Source organism: Pelecanus crispus, chromosome 3, assembly GCF_030463565.1.
Source record: "Pelecanus crispus isolate bPelCri1 chromosome 3, bPelCri1.pri, whole genome shotgun sequence".
NCBI lineage: Eukaryota > Metazoa > Chordata > Aves > Pelecaniformes > Pelecanidae > Pelecanus > Pelecanus crispus.
Genome location: NC_134645.1, coordinates 76,860,556 through 76,880,709, shown reverse-complemented (window position 1 = coordinate 76,880,709; position 20,154 = coordinate 76,860,556). Strand labels below are relative to the sequence as shown.

The window sequence follows — 20,154 nt, the reverse complement described above, 5'->3', positions numbered from 1 at the left end:
GCTGGTTGAAGATAAAACCCCAAACTGTGACTTTAATAAGATCTCTGTGTGTCATGGCCAACTATAAACATGGAGGAATTTTTATTAGGTTGTTTTAAAGCTCTTTTTCTCTCTCTGTGCAATACGGTTTGCTTGTGTTTTCCTCATATACAACGAACTTTTAATTTGCTGCTTCCCTCGTAGGTTGTTTATTTTGGTGACAGCATGCACTCAGATATTTTCCCAGCTCGTCACTATAGCAACTGGGAAACCGTCTTGATCTTAGAGGAGCTTCTAGGGGACAAAGTTACGGTGCCTGCAGAGACTGAATCTGAGCCCTTGGAGAAGAAAGGAAAATATGAGGTAAGGATTCCTTGCAGGTGTTTCCTGGAACAGGAGAAAATAAGTTACAAAAAAGCCTTGTGCCACCTGCGCTGAAAGTGAGCCTGCTTATCTTACTAGGCAGCTAGCAGCATCAGCACCCCTTGAAAACAACCCTCCTTGCCGCACCAGGAGGTGCCATCCTGTCCCAGCTTGGCATTGCTGGGGTGACACAGAACCGCCACCCAGAGCTAAATCGCGGACCTCAGAAAAAGAGCTATACGTGCAGTCCCTTAACCAAAAAACATAGTCTTCTTTTCAGTAACAAGAACCTGCCCTGCGTCCTACAAGGAGGAATTTCATGGCCACTTATCACAAGTCCAGCACCTGAACTCTGCCGCGTTCATGACGTTTCCCTGTGTGATGTGGCCAACAGTAAACATGGAGGAATTTTTATTAGCTTGTTTTAAAGCTCTCTGTCTCTTTCCGTGAAATACAGTTTGCTCGTGCTTTCCCTAAATACCAAGAACTTTTAAATTGCTGTTTCCCTCATAGGTTGTTTATTTTGGTGACAGCTCTACTCAGATAAAAGGAACTGTTTCGAAGTCTGACCCCATGCAGACTAGTGATAGTTACCTCAGATAAATAATGTGATTTTCAGGTTGACTGCAGCCAGGAATCAGGACCTTAGTACAACTGCCACACTTTAATTCCCCCACAGAAGGTGGAAGGTTACTATGGTTTATCCTTCTCTCCACTGGCGAAGAGCAAAGTAGATAGGGAATGGCACTCGGATGACCAAGGCAGCAGCATTGTACCTCCATCGTGTCCTATGTAGGAACCACAGTGCAGCTTCACTTTCCATTTGGAGTGTTTCTTCTTTTCTTATGTTCCTAAATAAATAGGTCATTTTCTTCTAATTGCAGAGAGAAATATATGCTTTTTGCACTTTGCTTTGAAAAGCACTTAACCTTTTTCTTCTTTTTAAATAATTACTGTCTGTGATTAGAAAGTTAACTTACCGATACGAAGATTTTTGTGAGGTACTTTTATACTAGAGACGTTTTTAATGTGACTAAGAAGCATTTAAAAGCCCCTGGTTTTTTATGGAGAAAAGCATATCTTCAATGGGACTAAAAGAACATATATGTAACATCTATTTACTATCTATCTACTTTTTTTAATAGATGTATCTAATATTTTCCCCCACTATCCTGATTTCTAAACTAAGGTCAGACAAGGACATTTCAGTCACTTAAATAAGGAAGTGTAATCATTAACATTTAGACTTTTTCCTGGGTTGTAGAAAAACAAACTCAACTGTCCTGTCAAGAAAAATGTGTTTCTCAGTAAGACAGGGTGGGGGAGAAGGAAGAGTGAGTAGTAGTGCTACATAGGTTAATATAATTTGATTTAATTCATTAATGCTATAAAAATAACTCATTCTCCTCTACAAATTTGTTCATTCTCTGACTGGAGACTCTGCTGTATTGCTGTGTAGAACTTACATCTCCAAAAGGTTTGGGGTTTTTTATTCAACCATAGTTTCTTAAGCATGTTGAATATATGCTTTTGAAGCACACATTTTTAAACAGCCAGCCAGAAAATGTTTCTTTTCCTGGAAGTACAAAGAAAGAGTTACTGAGTGATGTGTTTCCAAGCCCTTGATGATGATTTGGTTTTATTTTGTTGCGATACCTCTGGTCAACTGCTCACAAGATCCATCTTCTCTACCGCTGCAGTTATCAAGCAGGAAATAGAGACTTTTAGATAGGTGCTTGACATTTCACTAATGCTGTAGTATTCCTGATAAGAGGTTGCAGTATCTCGGGGAGACACCACCCCTGCTACACACAACCCCTGTTCAGTTTACATCCGCTACCAGTGACAGCAAGCAAGCAAGGGAGAAATGAATTGCGTTGATTAAAGGAACCTGAGCCAGGGGGGCTGTGGCAGGTCAGTGGTGTTATTTCATTACCACGCGGCTCACTGGAGTCTGAACAACAGGTCACATCCATATCTCTGCAGTTGACTGGACACCACTAACTTAACAGGACTAGTTCAAAGGGACTCCCTTTACAAGCCTGTGAAAGTTTTATTTTCGTTCCCCTAATCAACTTCTCCCATTAACCCTTTGGTTAAAAGGGGAGAAAAGCCAATTCAAAGGATTGTACAAAGTCAGGTGTTTTTGGAAGATTAGGCACTAACAGATTAGATTTAGTCTGGTTCATCAGCCTTATCCTTCCTTGGCAATAAAAAAAATACGCTACTATTGCAGATTTTCCATGCCATGCTGTGTGTTGCAGGGAGGGACTGAAAATTTAATATAAGATGCAATACTCTCTTCTACCAACCTTTACAAAATATTATTAAAGAAATGAAGTATTACTTCTAATTCGCAATTGCATCTTTCAGAAAGAAATTACAAAAACCTGTTTTCAGTTGTTTGACTGGTATTTCATCACTAACAGAGAGAGGGGAAGAAAACAACCTCCTCACACACAAACTGGGAGGCTAGTAACTTCCATTTTCATTAGCAGTTTTTGTCTTTTCCCTTTAATTAAATGCATGATATAAGCCAGATACACATAATTGTGAAATTTTGGTAACAACTGCAGTTCTTTGAAGTATATGAGTCATAACCAAATGAGCAAGAGAATAGCAAACTAAAAACTATTCATGCAATTACTCAGCTCCTAAGTGAATTGCAGCATGCAGGGGGAAAAAAATACCAAGCATTGTGTTGAAACAAGATTCCCCCCAGGTCTGGGGGTTTGTTTGCTTGGCTGGAGGCTTTGTTTTTGCTTTCTGTTCTTTAAATGTGTGATCAATTCCATCAATGAAAACTCGAAGAAAAGCTGGAATTTGTCCCAGGATTTCGAGGGAAACAATTACAGAAGAGCTTGTCAGTGTGTAAAAACTTTGGGCTATAGGAATGAATGGAGCAGAAATCAAATAATTTATTGGCGGATATAGACAATATTTTAGCAGTAGAAGGATAATTAATTTTTACAGTTTTGCCTAGTGGCTGGTTGGTTGCGGGGGTTCAGGGCTCTTAACCCCCCCCGAATTCCCAGGACTCCCTTGCCGTCCCTTAATTCCCAGGACTCCCTTGCCATTCCCAAATTTCCAGGACTCTCCTAGCCATAGACAAGGCTAATTACTCTGTGCCTTTTGGCTCTGTTTGTCTCTTTATTCCCATTTATCTTTAACACAAATCTAACAGTACTTTCAGGAACAACCTGATGGCCTGTTGTGAAGCCTGGCGAGTTAAAGCAGTATCCGTAAAGTGATATTCTGAACTGAAATGCATTTTATTTTAAAGTCTGCTTATAGTGATCCAGGTTGTAGTTTAGGTACAATGATCATGGGTGAAATGTTTCATATTTGCACATGACTTGCGGGGGGCAGGCTCTGTGCAAAAGTTAGACCAGTGGCAGGCTTGCCTATTTGCACACCCAGCATGGGTGTGTTATTCAGGGACATCTGGTTGTTGTGACCAGCACAGCTGTGCTCGTGGAAACACCTCAAATACTTGCCATTATACTGTCAAAACTGTATTTTGAGCATGGATTTTTTCTAGCACTAAGAGTCGGTGGTGGCGTTACCATCTCAGCACAGAGCCTACAGCCATCAGTACTACCCAACATACTGGATGCAGTAAAGCAATCCTAGTGCTCTGCACTTGGTACAAAGACAATGGCATAGATGGCAAATCTCCATCTAAATAATGCCTTTAAAAAATACTAACAGCTTGATTTTTCACTCCTGTCTCCTTTACATCCTTCTTTCTTTCATCTCTTTACCAAATGTAGAAAAACTTCAGAGCTTAGCTGCCTGCCTGTTTGTATTTTAGAAAGGTCATTTGTAAGCTGACAAACCAGTGTTACCCAAGGGTCCTATTACCAGATTCTGTCTGCTCTGTTAACAGGCCCTATTTGTCTGCAGTTAATAAAGCCAAGGTGATAGTAAGTATTCCAGGTGGCTTAACTTAGTGGAAAGCCCTGGGACTTGGGGCACGCTGGTACCATTGTTATTTCTCTGAAGTCAAGACTTAGTCTTTGAGGCTTTGTACCCTCCACTGACACAATCAACGTCTGACCTGCTACTGTCTGACCAATATGCCTGAGAGCAAAACCACATGCTTGGGGGTTTTGCATAAGAAAGAGGGATTGCTCAGCACTTCCCAGGATCTCCTGTCCTGCTTTGAGAGCAAACCCCATGTCTGGGGACTGCAGGAGTGGCTGGTGCACCTTCCAGAGCTCCTGGGCCCCACTGCTGAATGTGTGCCTCCAGGCATGTGACGAGTAGTGATGTTAACAGGGCACTTCTGCCTCATTTCACAGATGTATAGATTCATGGCCCATGGTCTGTCCTTCATTGCAGGCTATGTATGCTGCAGATGAGAGATGGACATCTTCTAGACACCAGTTAGGGATGGCAGGGGGAGCAATGTCTGATGCTTCCTGAGGATGTGGGCAAAAAAAAATGAGATGTGTTATAAGATTTGAGAACAAGATTTAGCCTACCAAACCTCCTCTGTCATGTGGAGATAAGCCAGTAGCAAAACAACAGGAGTCCTCTACCAGGTGACTTGATGACAACTCTCATAGCTAACTGGGTTTGGTTTTACTAAGGGCTTGGGCTGTAAATCCAAAATGTAACTCCCTCCTCCTTAATAAGGAAGAAATTCCCACTCTGAGAATCAGAGCTCTGAAAAAATCAATTAATTTCTACAGATTGCAATTTTAATTGCCTGTTGAGCCAATCATACATTTCAGGAAGCAGAAGCCTCAGGTTTTTTCTCTTCTCAATAAACAAGGCCCTGTCTTTTGTGCAAATGCTTATGTGGGCCAGTACTGGGGTGGTTGTTTTGATTAAACACCTGAACAGCTGTAACGGCCTTAAAAGTTTTCTGCATGTGTCATCCAGCTGGCAAACGGATTTTAATTCAGCATAACATCTACTTTTAATTATAGCTGATGTAAAGTCCTGGGATTTGCATGGAAAGATAAGATTTGGCAAAAAAAAATGTAAGATGCTACCCCTGTGTGTGAGGGGGGAAAAAAAAAAAAACACGAAAGAACTCAGCTCTTAACTGCTTGTTTTGAAACAAAATATATGAGGCTTTTTTCCAACCGATATACATCAGAAGACAGAAACCAATATCTATATTTGTCCAAATCAATACTTCCTCCCCACCCCCAGCTATGGTCAGAGAAAAAAACTGTTGTGCAGAATCACAAAAAGAATGGCTCTGTGTTTACTGGCGTGGTCTGTTCAGCTGCATCAATAGCTTTCTTGTGAGCAAAAGCTGCGGACCTCTGTCATAAACACAATTATTCCAGCAGATTCTCAAAACTATTAAGAAAGGGGTTAAATGGAAAATAAAGTACAAAAGTTCACGAGTCTGGAGGCACACGCTAGGATATCTGTTCTTCTATGTTTTGCTGGTCTGAAAAGATACTTTGCACACAAATGACTTTAACAGATTTTCTACAGTGTAGTTCACAGTTTTGTTTTCCATTTTTTCATCTTTCTGTAGAGGCCTCCTGGAGCTTTTTCGGGCTGCTCATGGCAATACATAGCAGGTTTCAAGATGAACTGCTAAAAAAATCAGTTTTCCCAATGCTGCTTTAATGCTTTCTTTAAAACATAATGAGTCTGTGTGTTGTTGTCATCTGAAAATACACATGGAAAAAAATCAATTTTTCACAATTTGCTAGGCAACCTAATGGCTCTCCATGGATCCTGTGGCTCTGTTCTCACTCATTCCTCAGTTCAAAAACAGATAACATGACACAGGTGGCTTGATGCATCCTTCACAGTTACTCCATCCAGCACTGGGAGACTCCTTTCTCCCAGGAGGAGTTCCAGGCTGGGTTACAGTCTGTGCTGCAGCTACCCAGCTTCTCTAGCAGAGAAAGGCAGCAGGCTATTCATGCTATTGAAAACAGAAAAACAGGGAAAATAGAAGATTTTTTAAGGGAAAAATATTTAAAGCCAACTTTTTATGTCCTAGGGAATCCATAAATTGCATAAACAGGAGCTTGTGGACTTATGAGAGGAATATTGTTATTGTTTTTATTTATAATATTTTAAAGTCACTTTGCTCCTGAGATACAATACAGTTTTTCCAGAAAATCAGAGAAACACTAGAGTTCCTTAAACTGATGCTTGTGGTCAGATACAGAAAGAAGATTTCTTTTTTTTTAAGATTACATATTTATTTATTTTTCTTTCAGGGAGATCAGCCCCAAGGTCCTTACTTTGTATCTAAACAGTGGGGCTCTTTCTTCGTGGACAGATTGCCAGGCCTGGAAAATGCAGAGGAAACCTTAGTTCGCACATGGTCCTGTAAATGTATTAGCACTTACAGCACTATTGCAATCCCTAGTCTTGAAGCAATAGCAGGTAAGGAAGATTGCTTTTTTTTTTCTTAATGAACATGTAGTATTCATAGTAACTTTGTTATACTGTAGATCTATTTTTGAGATTACATGTATCCAAAATACATTAAAAAATAATCTGTTCATATCATGCAGCAGTTAATGCTAGTGGCAGTTAATTACTTTGATGTTTATGCTTTTAATAGTTGTCTGCTACACCAGTTCAGTTTTTTGTTTGTACCTGCAAATATTAGATGCTTAGTTTATCCTATGTTAGAAATAGGATGCAACATTTAACAGATCACAGATTAGCTCCTGAATTTTGATTCAGGACTTCCCCACCGTACTTTGCTGTGTCTACTTTCAGTGGTGAGTTACCTTAGGAAACAAACACATGCCAAGTTACCTGGGTTTTTTAGACTTCTAAATACGTTTCTCTGATTTGGCTTGTTATCCTTCCTCAATCAGCTCACTTATCCCTTTACAGTTGAAATGGAGATGAACAAACGCAGGAATGTAATGAAGCCAAGAATGCCTAGGACTGTGCTTCTCTCTCTTTTTTTTTTTTTTTAATGTATGTATTGCTTTTGAAACTGCATCATTATGGACAGAGCTGGAGCCTAAAATACCCTCCTTATCAAAACAAGGCAATCACAAGCAATGTCTTGTTCTCCAAAAATTCACCTAATTGAGAAACCAGCTCAGGCTTTTTACCTTCTTAGATCAAGGCTGCGTCAAAGTTACAATTACAGCTGAACTTCTGATTTCCACTGCTGTTTATCCCCAGAGGGACCATACATTATTTTGGATGGTTTGTACCAATAGCTGTAGCAGTAATACTGCAATAACTTTGCAACTGCAGTACATATCAGTTGACTACGAAGTGGTGGTGAAGACCCTCTATCTATCTATATATCTGTCCATCCTCAATCTGTCATTTTGCCTTACTGAACTTTATCAATACACCATATCTAAAGGAATAAACAAACTATTAAATGAATGAGGTGTGTAGCTGTATGCAGAACACAGCAAGCAGTTAGTTTACTAACCCCTCTGTTCAGCATCTGTTGCCTACTTCATGCCTAAGACCAAGGAATAAAAAGTTGTTCTGAGAGAGCATTTCAGATTTGCCCAGCAGTTATTTCTACACCAGAACACGTGATAGACCTGTCCTTTGGAACCATATTCTACACATGTTCGCACATTGTAAGGTTACCTCAAAATAGAAAACTCATACGGTGCCACAATTTATTTATGCTTCTGGTATTTGCCGTGTTGCAGTCTGTATTTCAGCCTAAAGGTACAAAGCCCAAATATACCAAGGGAAATTGCCAAGAGTGAGGGAACTTCTGTAAAACTCCCTTCTAATACCTTTTCCAGAGTCATTCTGTGGCTTGTTTTGAAAGTGTTGGCCTAGAGGAAACATGTCGGTCAGCCACACTCTGTGAAACTCTGCCTCCCAGCCAGCTCCTCCCAACCACAGCTCAGTTTGCAGGGCTAGCAAAGGCTTTAGACCGCAAACATACCACCAAGTTTCCAGCTACAGAGGAAGGGGTACGAACCAGAAAGGCGTATGTGTGTCAATTAGTGAGTAGCATAGCTGCTGCCTGTCGTCGGCCGTGGAGCCCATGCAAACTCTGTTCCTCCATTAGCAGCGACACTGTGTGCCGTCCCTCGCTGCATCGGACTGGTGCTGGCGCAGGGGCTGATATCTCCGATTTTACCCCAGAGCTAAAGGACAGGAGATGATAACGTTTTTAACTTGCAGCTGTGTGCCTGAAAGCAGGCTCAAAGCTGAAGGTACGAGAACTCTGGTTTCTTAGAGAGAGAGAGAGGTATTTCTTGTTTGTTTGTGCAGAAGAGCAGATGTTCATTATTATGGATGTTGAGGAATTCCTGACTCCTCTCGAATACCTTGTCTGACTCCTGTCACAGCAAGCTGTGAGAGCCCCTGCTTTGCCAAGCCCTGAAGTTTTTGGCTGCAGTTGTAAGCCATAGCTTAGCTGCAGCTAGTTGGGAATAACTAGCTAGAAAAGATTCAAACGGGTTATGTGAGTTTGATGCGCTCCAGCTTTTCCTTTCCTATTCATCTACTTTAATTACCAGCAGAGGACTTCCCACTGCCAAGCTGCAAAAAGGCAGGCCTTTCCTCAAGATCCCCTGAGCCCAAATGCACATCCAGGCTGCCGGCATGCTGACCGTCCGAGCCCAGCTCCTGGGCACCGGCTGGCACGGCCCCGGCAGCACCCGGCTCAACCTGACCCAGCCAAAGGAGCTGCCGCCTCCCGGGAGCTGTGCTGCAGCCTCCTGCGAGCCGTGGGCTCACCACGGCTTCACTATTGGCAACCTCTGACCTGGCCTTTGTACGCCGCTGAGCAATAGTAAGCGCCACATAGAAGTAAATATCCCAAGAGCTTGCGATCTGCAACAATATTTGGTGAAAGGCAGACAAGGGCTGCTACGCTAACTTTAAAATTGATTCTTGTTGTTTGGATGCAACGTATACCTGTGCATAAAGAACAGCTTGGTTTACTTCTGAAGGCACGTTTTTCATTGAAACAGATTATTCCAAAAATTATGCAACAGTATTCAATACTAGTGATGTTTTAGAAAAATTACTCAGTTTTCATCAAAATTCATATGAGAATTCTTTTGACAGAGTTATCAGAAATTCATTTTGGGTAATAAAACCCTTCAAGCCTGTTTCCATTTTTTTTTAAATAGAGGAAGTATGTAAAAAAATACTAAAAATAAGCTGTAGATCTGGATTGAGGTGTTGGAATAGGAACAACTTTGGCAGTTCTCTTTTTTTCACCAACGTGTTTTAAGTTTGGTGCAGACATCTTCTAATAGTTTCATCTGAAGAATGTATACATGTAACTAAAGGGAATGATCGGTTACTTACCAAAGAGCATGGCAGGAAAAGGGTTTCACAGGGAATGGCGCTGTTGCAGTTTTTGGCCATTCAAAGTATAAAATAACGGAGCATATATACAAATTGTATGTGTAATTAGTAAAATGGCAGCTTGGTGAAAAAATAATCCAATCCATTCTTCATTAGCTTTCTGTGCTAATATACTTCTGTCTTCATCTTTTGTTGAAAATTCAGTATCTGACTCAAAAGGCATTTGCATTCAAAGATGCATCATAAATTCTGAACTGTAATCTCGCCTCTGGCAAGGAGAGTATTAGTGGGATTGCAGATTACTGCATCACAGCTTCTCATGTAAACAGCCCCTGAAGAGAAACTGGCATTTTCCTTGTGCATGAAAAAGGACACTTTTGTTTATCTTCAAAATTGCCCAAAGGACAGAAAGGATCTTCTATAATACCTTCTGTGTACTTTCCTCAGTTTGGAGAGGAAATCAGATAAAGGTCAATTAACACTCTTAAGACATTATCACCTTGACATTAAGATGACATTAAAAAATGTTTAGCTGAAGAGCAGTGTTATGGTTATATCTTTGCAATATTATGAAAAGATTAGTTAAGTTGAAAGTTTTCTAAACATTTTGTAGGTCTTTTATGAGCTAATTCTCCTTAACTACTTTCAGTAAGCAGGGAAGTTTTCCTCACGTATTAAAAAGCTGATGAGCTCATGATTATATTGACAGTACGTGGTTAATAAAATAGTGGGAGCCAATGCCCCTACTCCTATTCTAAATGCCTCATTCACAAATCCATCTGTTTCTTCACTTTTCTGCTATTGAATCTCTCCTCATTTACAGCTCCCTTACAGTTTTTGACCATTTCCAAGCACAGTGATATCAGAAGCCAAGTTTTCCAAACCAAGATCCTTTACCATGGGAATGTTGCATTTGAGCTCACACATGGAACTTAAAAGGTGTAGGGGTCTGTCTGAAAAATGGCATTTTGCATAAACTACAGTTTCTAATACATCCTCCTCCACTTCAAAAAGTTTGCTATGAACCAAGTAGAGGCGGGTGCTCTTATCTATCATACCTGCATAATCTGAACTTTATCTTCAAGGAGCAGGTGACCGCTACTCTGTGGCCTTTTGATCAAATTTCCAGATATCCATGTAAATAATTATATGTCTTGCATCACGTAGGTATTCCAACAATAACTGCAGATCTCTCTGATTTACAAAGGATATCAAATATAAATAACATTTTATTTACTAAGCAAGTTTTTGTAGAAAAAGTCACTAAAATAACTAGCCAGTGCTACCATTTCAGGTTGAAATTTGATTAACAATTCTTTGATCCCCAAAATGATATGCGTATTTCAAGCTAATGCTTTTCCTTTGATTCTGATCATGGTTGGTATTTTTATAAAAGTCCCACTTCAAAAAATTCCATGATGAGTAACTGTGGAGTTTTAGAGTTCATGGGGGAATTTTGATAAGTTTTTGATAAGGTTTGTTTCTTGTTGCAAAGAAAAGATTAAAAAAGAGGGTCCTAAATCCTAAAAAGGAAAACCCAAGAAATTTTTTTTTAAATTTCATGATTGTTAACCTAATGTCCTGAATGTGTCTTGTGGTGGGTTGACCCTGGCCGGACATCAGGGGCCTACCGAAGCTGGGGTCCTTCCCACAGGAGACAAACCGCTCCAGCGTGGGTCCCTTCCATGGGGTGCAGTCCTTCAGGAGCAGACAGCTCCAGCGTGGGTCCCCCACGGGGTCACAAGTGCTGCCAGCAAACCTGCTCCAGCTTGGGCTCCCCTCTCCATGGGTCTGCAGGTCCTGCCAGGAGCCTGCTCCAGCGCAGGCTTCCCATGGGGTCACAGCCTCCTTCGGGCACATCCCCCTGCTCCACCATGGACCTCCATGAGCTGCAGGGGCACAGCCTGCCTCACCATGGTCTTCAGCAGGGGCTGCAGGGGAATCTCTGCTCCGGTGCCTGGAGCACCTCCTCCCCTCCTTCTTCACTGACCTTGGTGTCTGCAGAGTTGTTCTTCTAACATATTCTCACTTCTCTCTTCTGGCTGCTGTTGCACACAGTAATTTTTTCCCCGTCTTAAATATGTTATCCCAGAGGCGCTACCACCATCGCTGATGGTCTCGGCCTTGGCCAGCAGCGGGTCTGTCTTGGAGCCGGCTGGCGTTGGCTCTGTCAGACACAGCGAAAGCTTCTAGCAGCTTCTCAGAGAAGGCACCCCTGTAGCCCCCCCGCTGCCAAAACCTTGCCATGCAAACCCAATACACCTCTGAATGGTGAGGTTTGTCATAGGATTAAAAATTACCACAAACAAGAAGTGCAAGATTGAGCAATGTTGCAGCTCAAGAGAGTTGCATTTCAGAGAAGAAGTAGTGCAAATGTAAATGTTTTATGGAGACAGAGTTCATTTCACACTTTGGAGATTTGATAAGCAAGCTTGTGTCATGCATGAGGATAATGTTTTTTTTAAATCTTGCGTGCTATATGAAATCTTATCATGCTTTACCCGTATGCCCGCAAGGCAGCTGTGACTGGGACACCAGAACTGGCAACACATGGGTTGCAGATACATGGGTCTGCCCGTCACAGATCAACTACAAATTACAAACTTCACAGTCTTTCTTCAACATATATTTTAAAGGTGAATGCCCTTGAAGAATCAACTGTTACTATGGAAGTCATGGATTTCACTAAGCACGTAGCCATGTACTCCCTTAAATATCCTGAAAAATACAATTCGTAATTGTTGCTGAAGCGAAACAAAAAATCTCCCATATTTCAATACATTAGTTCTATGATTGTTCATTGACATTACATCATTTAAAGTCAAATCTAGCTACTCTAAATTAAATTAGTCTTTCCTTTAACTAGAGTGATAATTATGTATTCTTACTTACTCAAATAATACAATAATAGCATATAATTTCCTTAAACATCTAGAACTATCTATATTATATATTACTTGTTAATTAGCAGTAACATTTTATATTTAATGCCTTACCTTACAACCATGCTTTTACTTACCAGCTTCAGTGTAAAAATATATCTATACAATATCAGCTAAAGACTGCTTTGAGGATTTAAACTGCTTTGGGGCTTAGCTGCTATAAATACTACTTGCACTAAAAGGCCAAAGAGGTCATTTTTATAATGAAACTTTTTATACAATAAATTTATTTTTTAAAATTTGGTATACCTATACAGTGGCAACATTTCTGAGGTTTTCTGTTTGTGAGGTTGTGATGCAAGTAAAAAACCAGATAGCAAAGATAATTTACTGAAGAGATGATACGTGTTCTGAATGTATTAACAGCATCTTGCTCTATGTGTAAATTGAAAAGCATCAGATAATATAAATCTGATTCATCTGTTCCAGGAAACTAGTTTCAGTGTTCTTAATTTAAGAGAAAGGACAACATATTTAACAGGACAGACAGATACAATGAATTTATTGTTTCAACTGCAAAATACAACTGAAACCGACAATATGCATTTCAACCATAATAAATTATTATTCAATAAATAAGAACTAGCTTGTAAAAAGGCTTCAGGACCCAGTTATTTCCCAAAGGGTCTGAGACCCCAACTTTCCCAAAGGATTTGACTACCTGGTAGAAATTTTCAACACAGAAAGGACAGCTTTCAGTGTATTACAATTTTTTCAGCCTTTCCTTTCTCCTCCAGAAAGGTGTATTGACTTGTGCCCCTGAAGGCTGTGTCAAATCATGCAGAACCCAAAAGATTACTTCCTAGCCAATAACTGACAGAAATGTTCCTGCTGTTGTTATTCTGCTCTGTGAGATGTCAAAATACAGCCACCTCTAAAAGATTAAAGGGAGAACTCATGAGCAACTCATTAAGAAAGGGGGAACCACTCAGTCATTTCTGCTTTAAAGTTATCCTTCAACTCAGGCAGCATAATTTCATTTGCAGGCTGTAATTAAAGCTATAATTGGGTTTTGACTAGATCGCAGACTTACGGGGTGGGTTTAGATTGCTTCTTTAAAACCACTGGTGGTAATACAAAGTGTTTATAATTTTTGAGTGTGAAAAACAGTGAAAATAGGTGAGTCACCAAGTATTGGAAACATTTCTTTGACCAGGTTGGAATTTTACATAACCTGCAACCTCACATGTACAAGAAAAAGTTGCTGGAAGTATTTATGTACTCTGGATTGGTGCCTAACATATTCCCTCTGGATTAAGATGGTAATACACACACAAAAAACAATGTAGGCTTTGTCTTCACTGCTTAAAAAACTTAATGTGTGTCTGTGTGTGGCTTTTTACCTTAAGGTAAGCAATGCTTGTCACCCATCCAGAGGAAAAAATAGGGAAAGGGAAAGAAAACATTGGTTTTACAAGAGAGGGAAGCATGACAACATTAACCCAAGTTTGGGGAGTAAGGCTGATCATGGTCAGTTTACCTTGAAATGAAGGTAAAGGGGCATATCATCACGGCATTTATCTTAATATAACTCTTTCACAGGTTCAAAATGCAACTTATTCCTTTTTCTTAATCAATCAGAAATGCCTGTCATCTCAAACAATTGCTTGTTTTCAGGCTAACTTCTTCAACTTACCGCAGAAGCCCTTCCCACCACCCTTAGATCCAGGATGAGTCATTCAGACAGAAATTAATTAACAGATTCCTGAAAGACTAACACTTGCTAGTAGGATCTTGGCATTCTTTTAGGATTTTTTTCAGATTAAGTCTTCATCAAATATTTAAAAATATTATAGTCCAATATTTTCTTTTGATCAGTTCCAGATCAAGCAAAGAACCACACAGGGCTATTTTCTCAAAGGATCTCCAAAAATTACCATTTAAACTAAAACAAAAATGAGAGAAATTTCCCTCACATAGAAATAACGTGTTTTCTCATATAAACCCAAAATAGCAAAGGAATTCCTAAGGCTTTGCTTCGCTGCAGAGTCCCATCAGGCTCAGATGCGAGTTTAGCGCATGCCTTGTGCACAGCTGTTTTGTCCAAGCCGGGGTCAGCAGTCCCTTGGCTGTAGGGTAGACCCAAAGTAATGTGAATTTTTACTCCCAAGGTAATAGCGGTGAAACTGCATGCCACAGGCAATCGCAACAGCCATGGTCTTTCCATCCTCCAGGCACTCATCCCTCTGCAAAACTCTTGACAGCGAGGCTGCTGCTCCACATCTCCCCGCAGTTTGCCACTTGGGTTTTCTCCAACGTCACCCTCTTCCATGTTAGAAGAGTAACCAGTAAAAAACCCCAGTGGCAGGGAAGCTCTTCCTGAGGCCAAGCTCATGCTACAGATGCCTACTGGCAGAGTTGCAGGTGCGATCTCTGACCAATACACCTGTGTTGGCAAAAGCTCTTACGCAGGTGCAATTAAAGCAGCAAACCTGCACTTTCACTGAGGCTAGTTTTGGTCTTTATTCCTGCGTGCCCAGGAATAAACTGCACTGGCTCATATAGCACGTTGCCAGTGCCAGCTACATCCAAACTCAGAAGTTTTAGCAACGTCCTTCTGTAGAGAATACCTGTACTGAAGGGTCCCCCCTTTCCCATACAACACTGCACAGATACCCTCCCTCCTCCTCCTCCTTTGGAGTCGCAGGGTATGCAGACAGCAGCAATGACTTTCGTGTAACTGATAGAAGGAACGCTTTCCTCGTGCTGACTTCACTATTTCAGGAGCTTTGTTTTCATACAGCGAACATCTGACCTCCTGTTCCGGAAAATCAGCCTTAGAAGTTTTGCTAAAAATAACTGTTATTGGATAAATCTACTTGTGACCTTGGGTTTTTTTTTTCTTTTTGCCACTAGTACCCTCCTTCACATTCTGAGCTCTTGCTGCAAGTGCTGCTTTGACTGTTATAAAATAGAAATGGGTCAGGAGATAAAAATACTTAGTATTTTAAACAAACCAACACCGGTTATAGTTTACCTGCAGACTGACAAATCAGGTCACTCAACAGCACAGCCAAACTGGTGAGCTCCCCTGCAGCAGCTGAGCTTGCTCCACTGTTAAGAAATTATTATTGGAAATTGTTACCATTAAGAAATTAAAATTTTCCTTTTTCTTCAACAGCAACTTTGAAATACAAGGAAAGATTTATGGCAAAGTTTCTAAGACTGTGTAAATTACTGGAATTCCTGTAAAAGCATTAATACTGGCTGACAGTCTGCCCCTATAGTTATACCACCTGGATGCTGAGCCATAACATAGAGCTCTGTCTGTTTTCTGAGATTTGCCACAATTTAGTTTAAAGATTTTTCAAGTTAAAACTTGGGTATCACTAACGAAGTTTTAGTTTTCCTCCCTGCGCCTTTTCCGTGGTGATAATCAGGAGGATATATTTGGATTCACTTAGGAACACATCCGTGCTGTTTACTAGGAGGTTTCTGCAGCGTCTGGCTCCAGCCCTGCTGACTGGCTGGGAGCAGACCTCAGAGAGGGGAGGGGAGTTCTGCTTTCTGTAGCGCTTCTCACTCGTCACCAGGATGCTGCTGTTGTGTCATGATTAAAAAATGTTGGCTTTGCTTTTGTTGGTCAATATTGCAAAATGATTCCTGACATTTCTGCTGTGTATTTTGGGAGAAATCTGTTTCGGTCTTGGACTGTGCTTTTAATTGAAAAAAAAAATGCCTTCCACCTAAAGAGCTTAGTTAAGATTATATTTGTTTAATGTATTGGTTTGTTCAAGAAAATCTCAAAAAAGGATTAGAAGTGAGTACTGAGTTTATCAGCCAGGCCTGTGTCTGGATTAGATTATAATTGTCTTCCATCGAGTTACTCAAATACTTTCCTGATCACTCATTGAGAATATTACGTTTTCCCTTCTTCTTGTGGTTTCCTTTTCCTTCCTTGTGGCTGGAACTCTAATTTTTCTTCTGATAAAAGCTTGTGGCTGTCATGTAGTTTGCTTACACTAGCTGAACAGCACACAGACGCTGAGACGTTGTCAGCTTAATAACTATGAAATAAATCCATCCGTAACACCTAAATATATGCATGGATGTGGGATACATTAAGCATCAGAGCACAATGTTGTAATTAATGTCACTTAATACCTGGATCTGGATACCTGGGACACAGCAGCTGGAACAGAGTAACTGCCAGTGGTTACTGTTCAAACGTCAGCATTGCCATTGGGTTTACACCAGGGCTGCGGGAGTCCTGCCGGCGAGGTAGGGCAGGGCAGGAGCCCTGCTGCTGAGCTCAGGCGAAGGCATAGAACCCGGGAGGGCTGCCCAAGCCGTTGGGAAGCGCTGGCAATGCTGAATGGTCACTGCAAAGCAAAGTGGTTTGCATCATTTGCACTCAGGCTCTGGTGTGGGAGCAAAGACAGGAGTGGGACAGAAATCCAGGGGGGTGCATCTAATAACTGACATTTCTGCAGATCTAGAAAGGGACATAGACCTTGAGACCCTCCATGCCTGACTTCTAGGAGTCTTTGGCTCTAAAAGTTAATATCCTATTTGTCTTGGGAACCAAATGAGTCTGGGTGGAATCACCCAAGTACAACAGAAAAATTCAGGGATTGTGGTCCTCAAGCAATTGGGTAGAGCCAGCTAGTTCATTCTTCTAGTCTCAAGCTGTTTAGTTTGTTCAGGTGGGTTTTGGGTGTTTTTTTTTTTTTTGAGAGAGTGGCAATATTGGATGAGGTTTGTGCTGAATTCATTATCATTGTAGGTTAGGACTGATTAGAGCCTCTCTGTCAAATTGTATCTCAGAGAGGACTGGGTATCTGCCCCCCGCCTAATTTATGACCCTCCATCAGGGTTAGGTGAGAACTGGGTGCCAAGATGCAAAGGTCTGCCGCGACATCAGCAGTTGTGAGCATGCACAGTAGCAGAACCTGGAGAAATTTACTGGCAAAAACACTAGGAAAACAATCAGCTTGGAAATAAGCAACTATTTCTTTCCTGAGACTTGCTTTATTATCAAACACTGTATCTTATTTTTTGCATGCTTTTGCATCAAGCTGTGGCCTGCACAGGCGTTTCACTTAAGTGAAACAGAGCTGCCTATAGCTTCTCTGTGTCATCAGTGCTAATATGGAGTAAGACCAGATACGAAATGAATTGCTGCTGTGTCCAGGAGGCAGACTCCAGACCTGTATCGTTGTTCTTTGTTGATGAGGCAGTATTGCTGGACCTAGTGATACCGTTGCCACTTACATCACAAGAAGTTGGATCGAGCTTTTGTGTACAATTCACGATACCTTTAAAATCCAGGGCAACTGTGATTTATTTTAAGCTGCAAAGTTTTTGCACAACTTAGTTTAAATGAGCTTACAGCAGTCTTCACCGATGACATTTTCTGGATCTCCGTTTTTTCCTAAATTTTGCATTCCCCCAATAAAAAATGTTCATTTCTCTTTCCCTGTATACTTGCCCTTCTTCCTCACCGTGTGTTTATTCATAGCCACTAAGATTCCAAGTATGCCTTTCTGGATCAGTCCAGAGCTTTCTCATAAATATATCACACAAATAAAGCAATAATATAAAATGTTGCATATTCCAGGCTAAGCAGATGCAGGAAATGAAATCATTGATGGAAAAAAACTGGAAACAGAGGAAGATTTTTACTATGTTTGTGATACATAAAATCTGCTTAGTGGGTGAAGAATAGTACCTGCTTCATGCAACTTTCAGTGATGCCTTGGGCAACATTTTTCATAGGGATACCTTCTGATCATCTTCCAAAGTCAGCTTGCTCAGACAAAAATGATAGGTTGGGATCTCGTGTTTAAGCTGATTGTGTAAAGCTAGTTTACCAGAAAATACCAACAAAATTACCATTTTGATCCAACTGATTCTTTTCTTCAGCATAAGCAACTCTGCAGCAAGTCTGCCCCATTTGTGCTGCTCTTTGGTTAAACTACTCTAGGGACACTCCAGACTGCTAGACTAAAAAGCTAGTGAAAGCTTTTATATAAAAGTAACTGTATGGCATTTAATTTCTATAGCTCATAAAGATATTCAGAAATACTTGCTTTCTTTTTTATTATTATTTGTTGTTTTGGAAACCTTTGTTTTAAACAGAGCTGTCATAAATAGACTCAGCAGCCAGTAAATCCACTGGGCCCTCCACAGACTAGAAAAACATCTGCCTGTTCTGCTGTGCTCAGAAAGGGCTCCAGAGATTCCCCTGACTCAGACAAAATGAGAAAATGTACTTCTTTGACAAGCTGAAGGAACCCACTTCATAAAGCGTAATTTACTTCCAATCAAGTCTCCTCCCATTCCTACTTTATTCCAGTCTCCATCTGATTTTTCAGCTGGATCTAAATACTAATTTGCTTGCTTTAGTTATTTTTAATATGGTTTTAAAGCTGCAGATCTGGATGCTGTCCTGGCGCCTGCCTGTGAATCGCTGGTGAGACGGACCTCAACTTCCTGTTGTTCCTGCCGAAACTGCTCAGATTGTCTCTTTCTGTTTCACAAAAGCTGCTGAGCACAAAAAAAAAAAAAAAAAAAATTGTAGCATGTAGTGACAGGATATCATCACCCCAAATTTGCTCCAAATTTAAAAAAAAAACCAAAGTTGTCATTAATAGCTTACTGTTAAGATGAGCTAAGTAATAGTTTTTATGTTTTGCTTTGGTTCTAAACAGACAACTTAGGAAGGAGCTAACCCTTTTTTGTTGGTTGGGTTTTTGGCTTGTTTGGGTTTTTTTTCATTTATTGAAAGGGTAATTGTTTCTTGAATGAAGTTTTATTTGTGTGTTTTTGTAATTTGGTTTCTTGAACTTTGAATACGAGGTGAGCATGGGAAGTATCAGTTTTCTGGCTGTGAGGGTGGGCGGGTCACTGCTGGCAGTAAAGACTTTTTTTAAAAAGTGACAGAAAAGAAAGCTTTGACTGTTCAGAACTATTTTAATGCATTCAGTGTTCTTTCAAACTGGAAGTGATGAGTACACCAAGTTACAAGTGCAGATTTCTAAGAATGCCTGGTACAAAATGAAGTTGTTAACACTGGGCTGCAAGAAGGTCTAAGAGCCGGTGCCTTTGGTGAATCTTGCTGTAACAGCCACGAAAAAAAGAAACGGACTTCTTTGTTTTAAATGTAGCCCTTTTATGAGTAGATTGCTGAGATAAAAGAGGAAGGTGACAAATTGAAGAATGAAATTGAAAGCATTATCGTGGGAAAACTCCATCTAGGCTCAATGAAGGTTTTTGTTCAATTTTTAAGCATTAGTTTAATAATTTTCTATAACTAGCATTGTTTTAGCAATCAAGGAACTGAATATCCTTTACTGCAGTTGAGTAAACTCTGAAAGTCAATCCCTTGGACAGCTGAAGATGCCAAGTAAATATGTAATCACACAATCTGATTGAGTTCTAATGCTGGTGAGCAAACAGCTCAAGGGCTCAAGAGGTACTGCTATTCACCACAGGCTTATTTTTTCTGTGATATGGGCTGTGTTGCTAATCAGATTTGGTATGTTTCTGTCTTTCAGATTTACCACTGGATTATAGATTTACACGATTTTCCTCAAATAGCTCAGCAACTGCTGGGTACTATCCAAGCCCTCCAAGAGCACTGCTGCGAAATGAGGAGTCAGTGACTATGAAATAG

General features: G+C 40.5%; 1 protein-coding gene across 1 annotated transcript in view; it reads left to right on the top strand.

Annotated features, from left to right (window-relative positions):
• The window catches only part of NT5DC1 (5'-nucleotidase domain containing 1), a 152,167-nt gene extending 132,013 nt beyond the window's left edge, over positions 1-20,154 (top strand). Inside the window, exons 11-13 of the mRNA XM_075708187.1 lie at positions 184-342; positions 6,546-6,714; positions 20,036-20,154. Of these exons, the coding sequence (XP_075564302.1) occupies positions 184-342; positions 6,546-6,714; positions 20,036-20,154 (447 nt within the window). The remainder of the gene's footprint in view (positions 1-183; positions 343-6,545; positions 6,715-20,035) is intronic.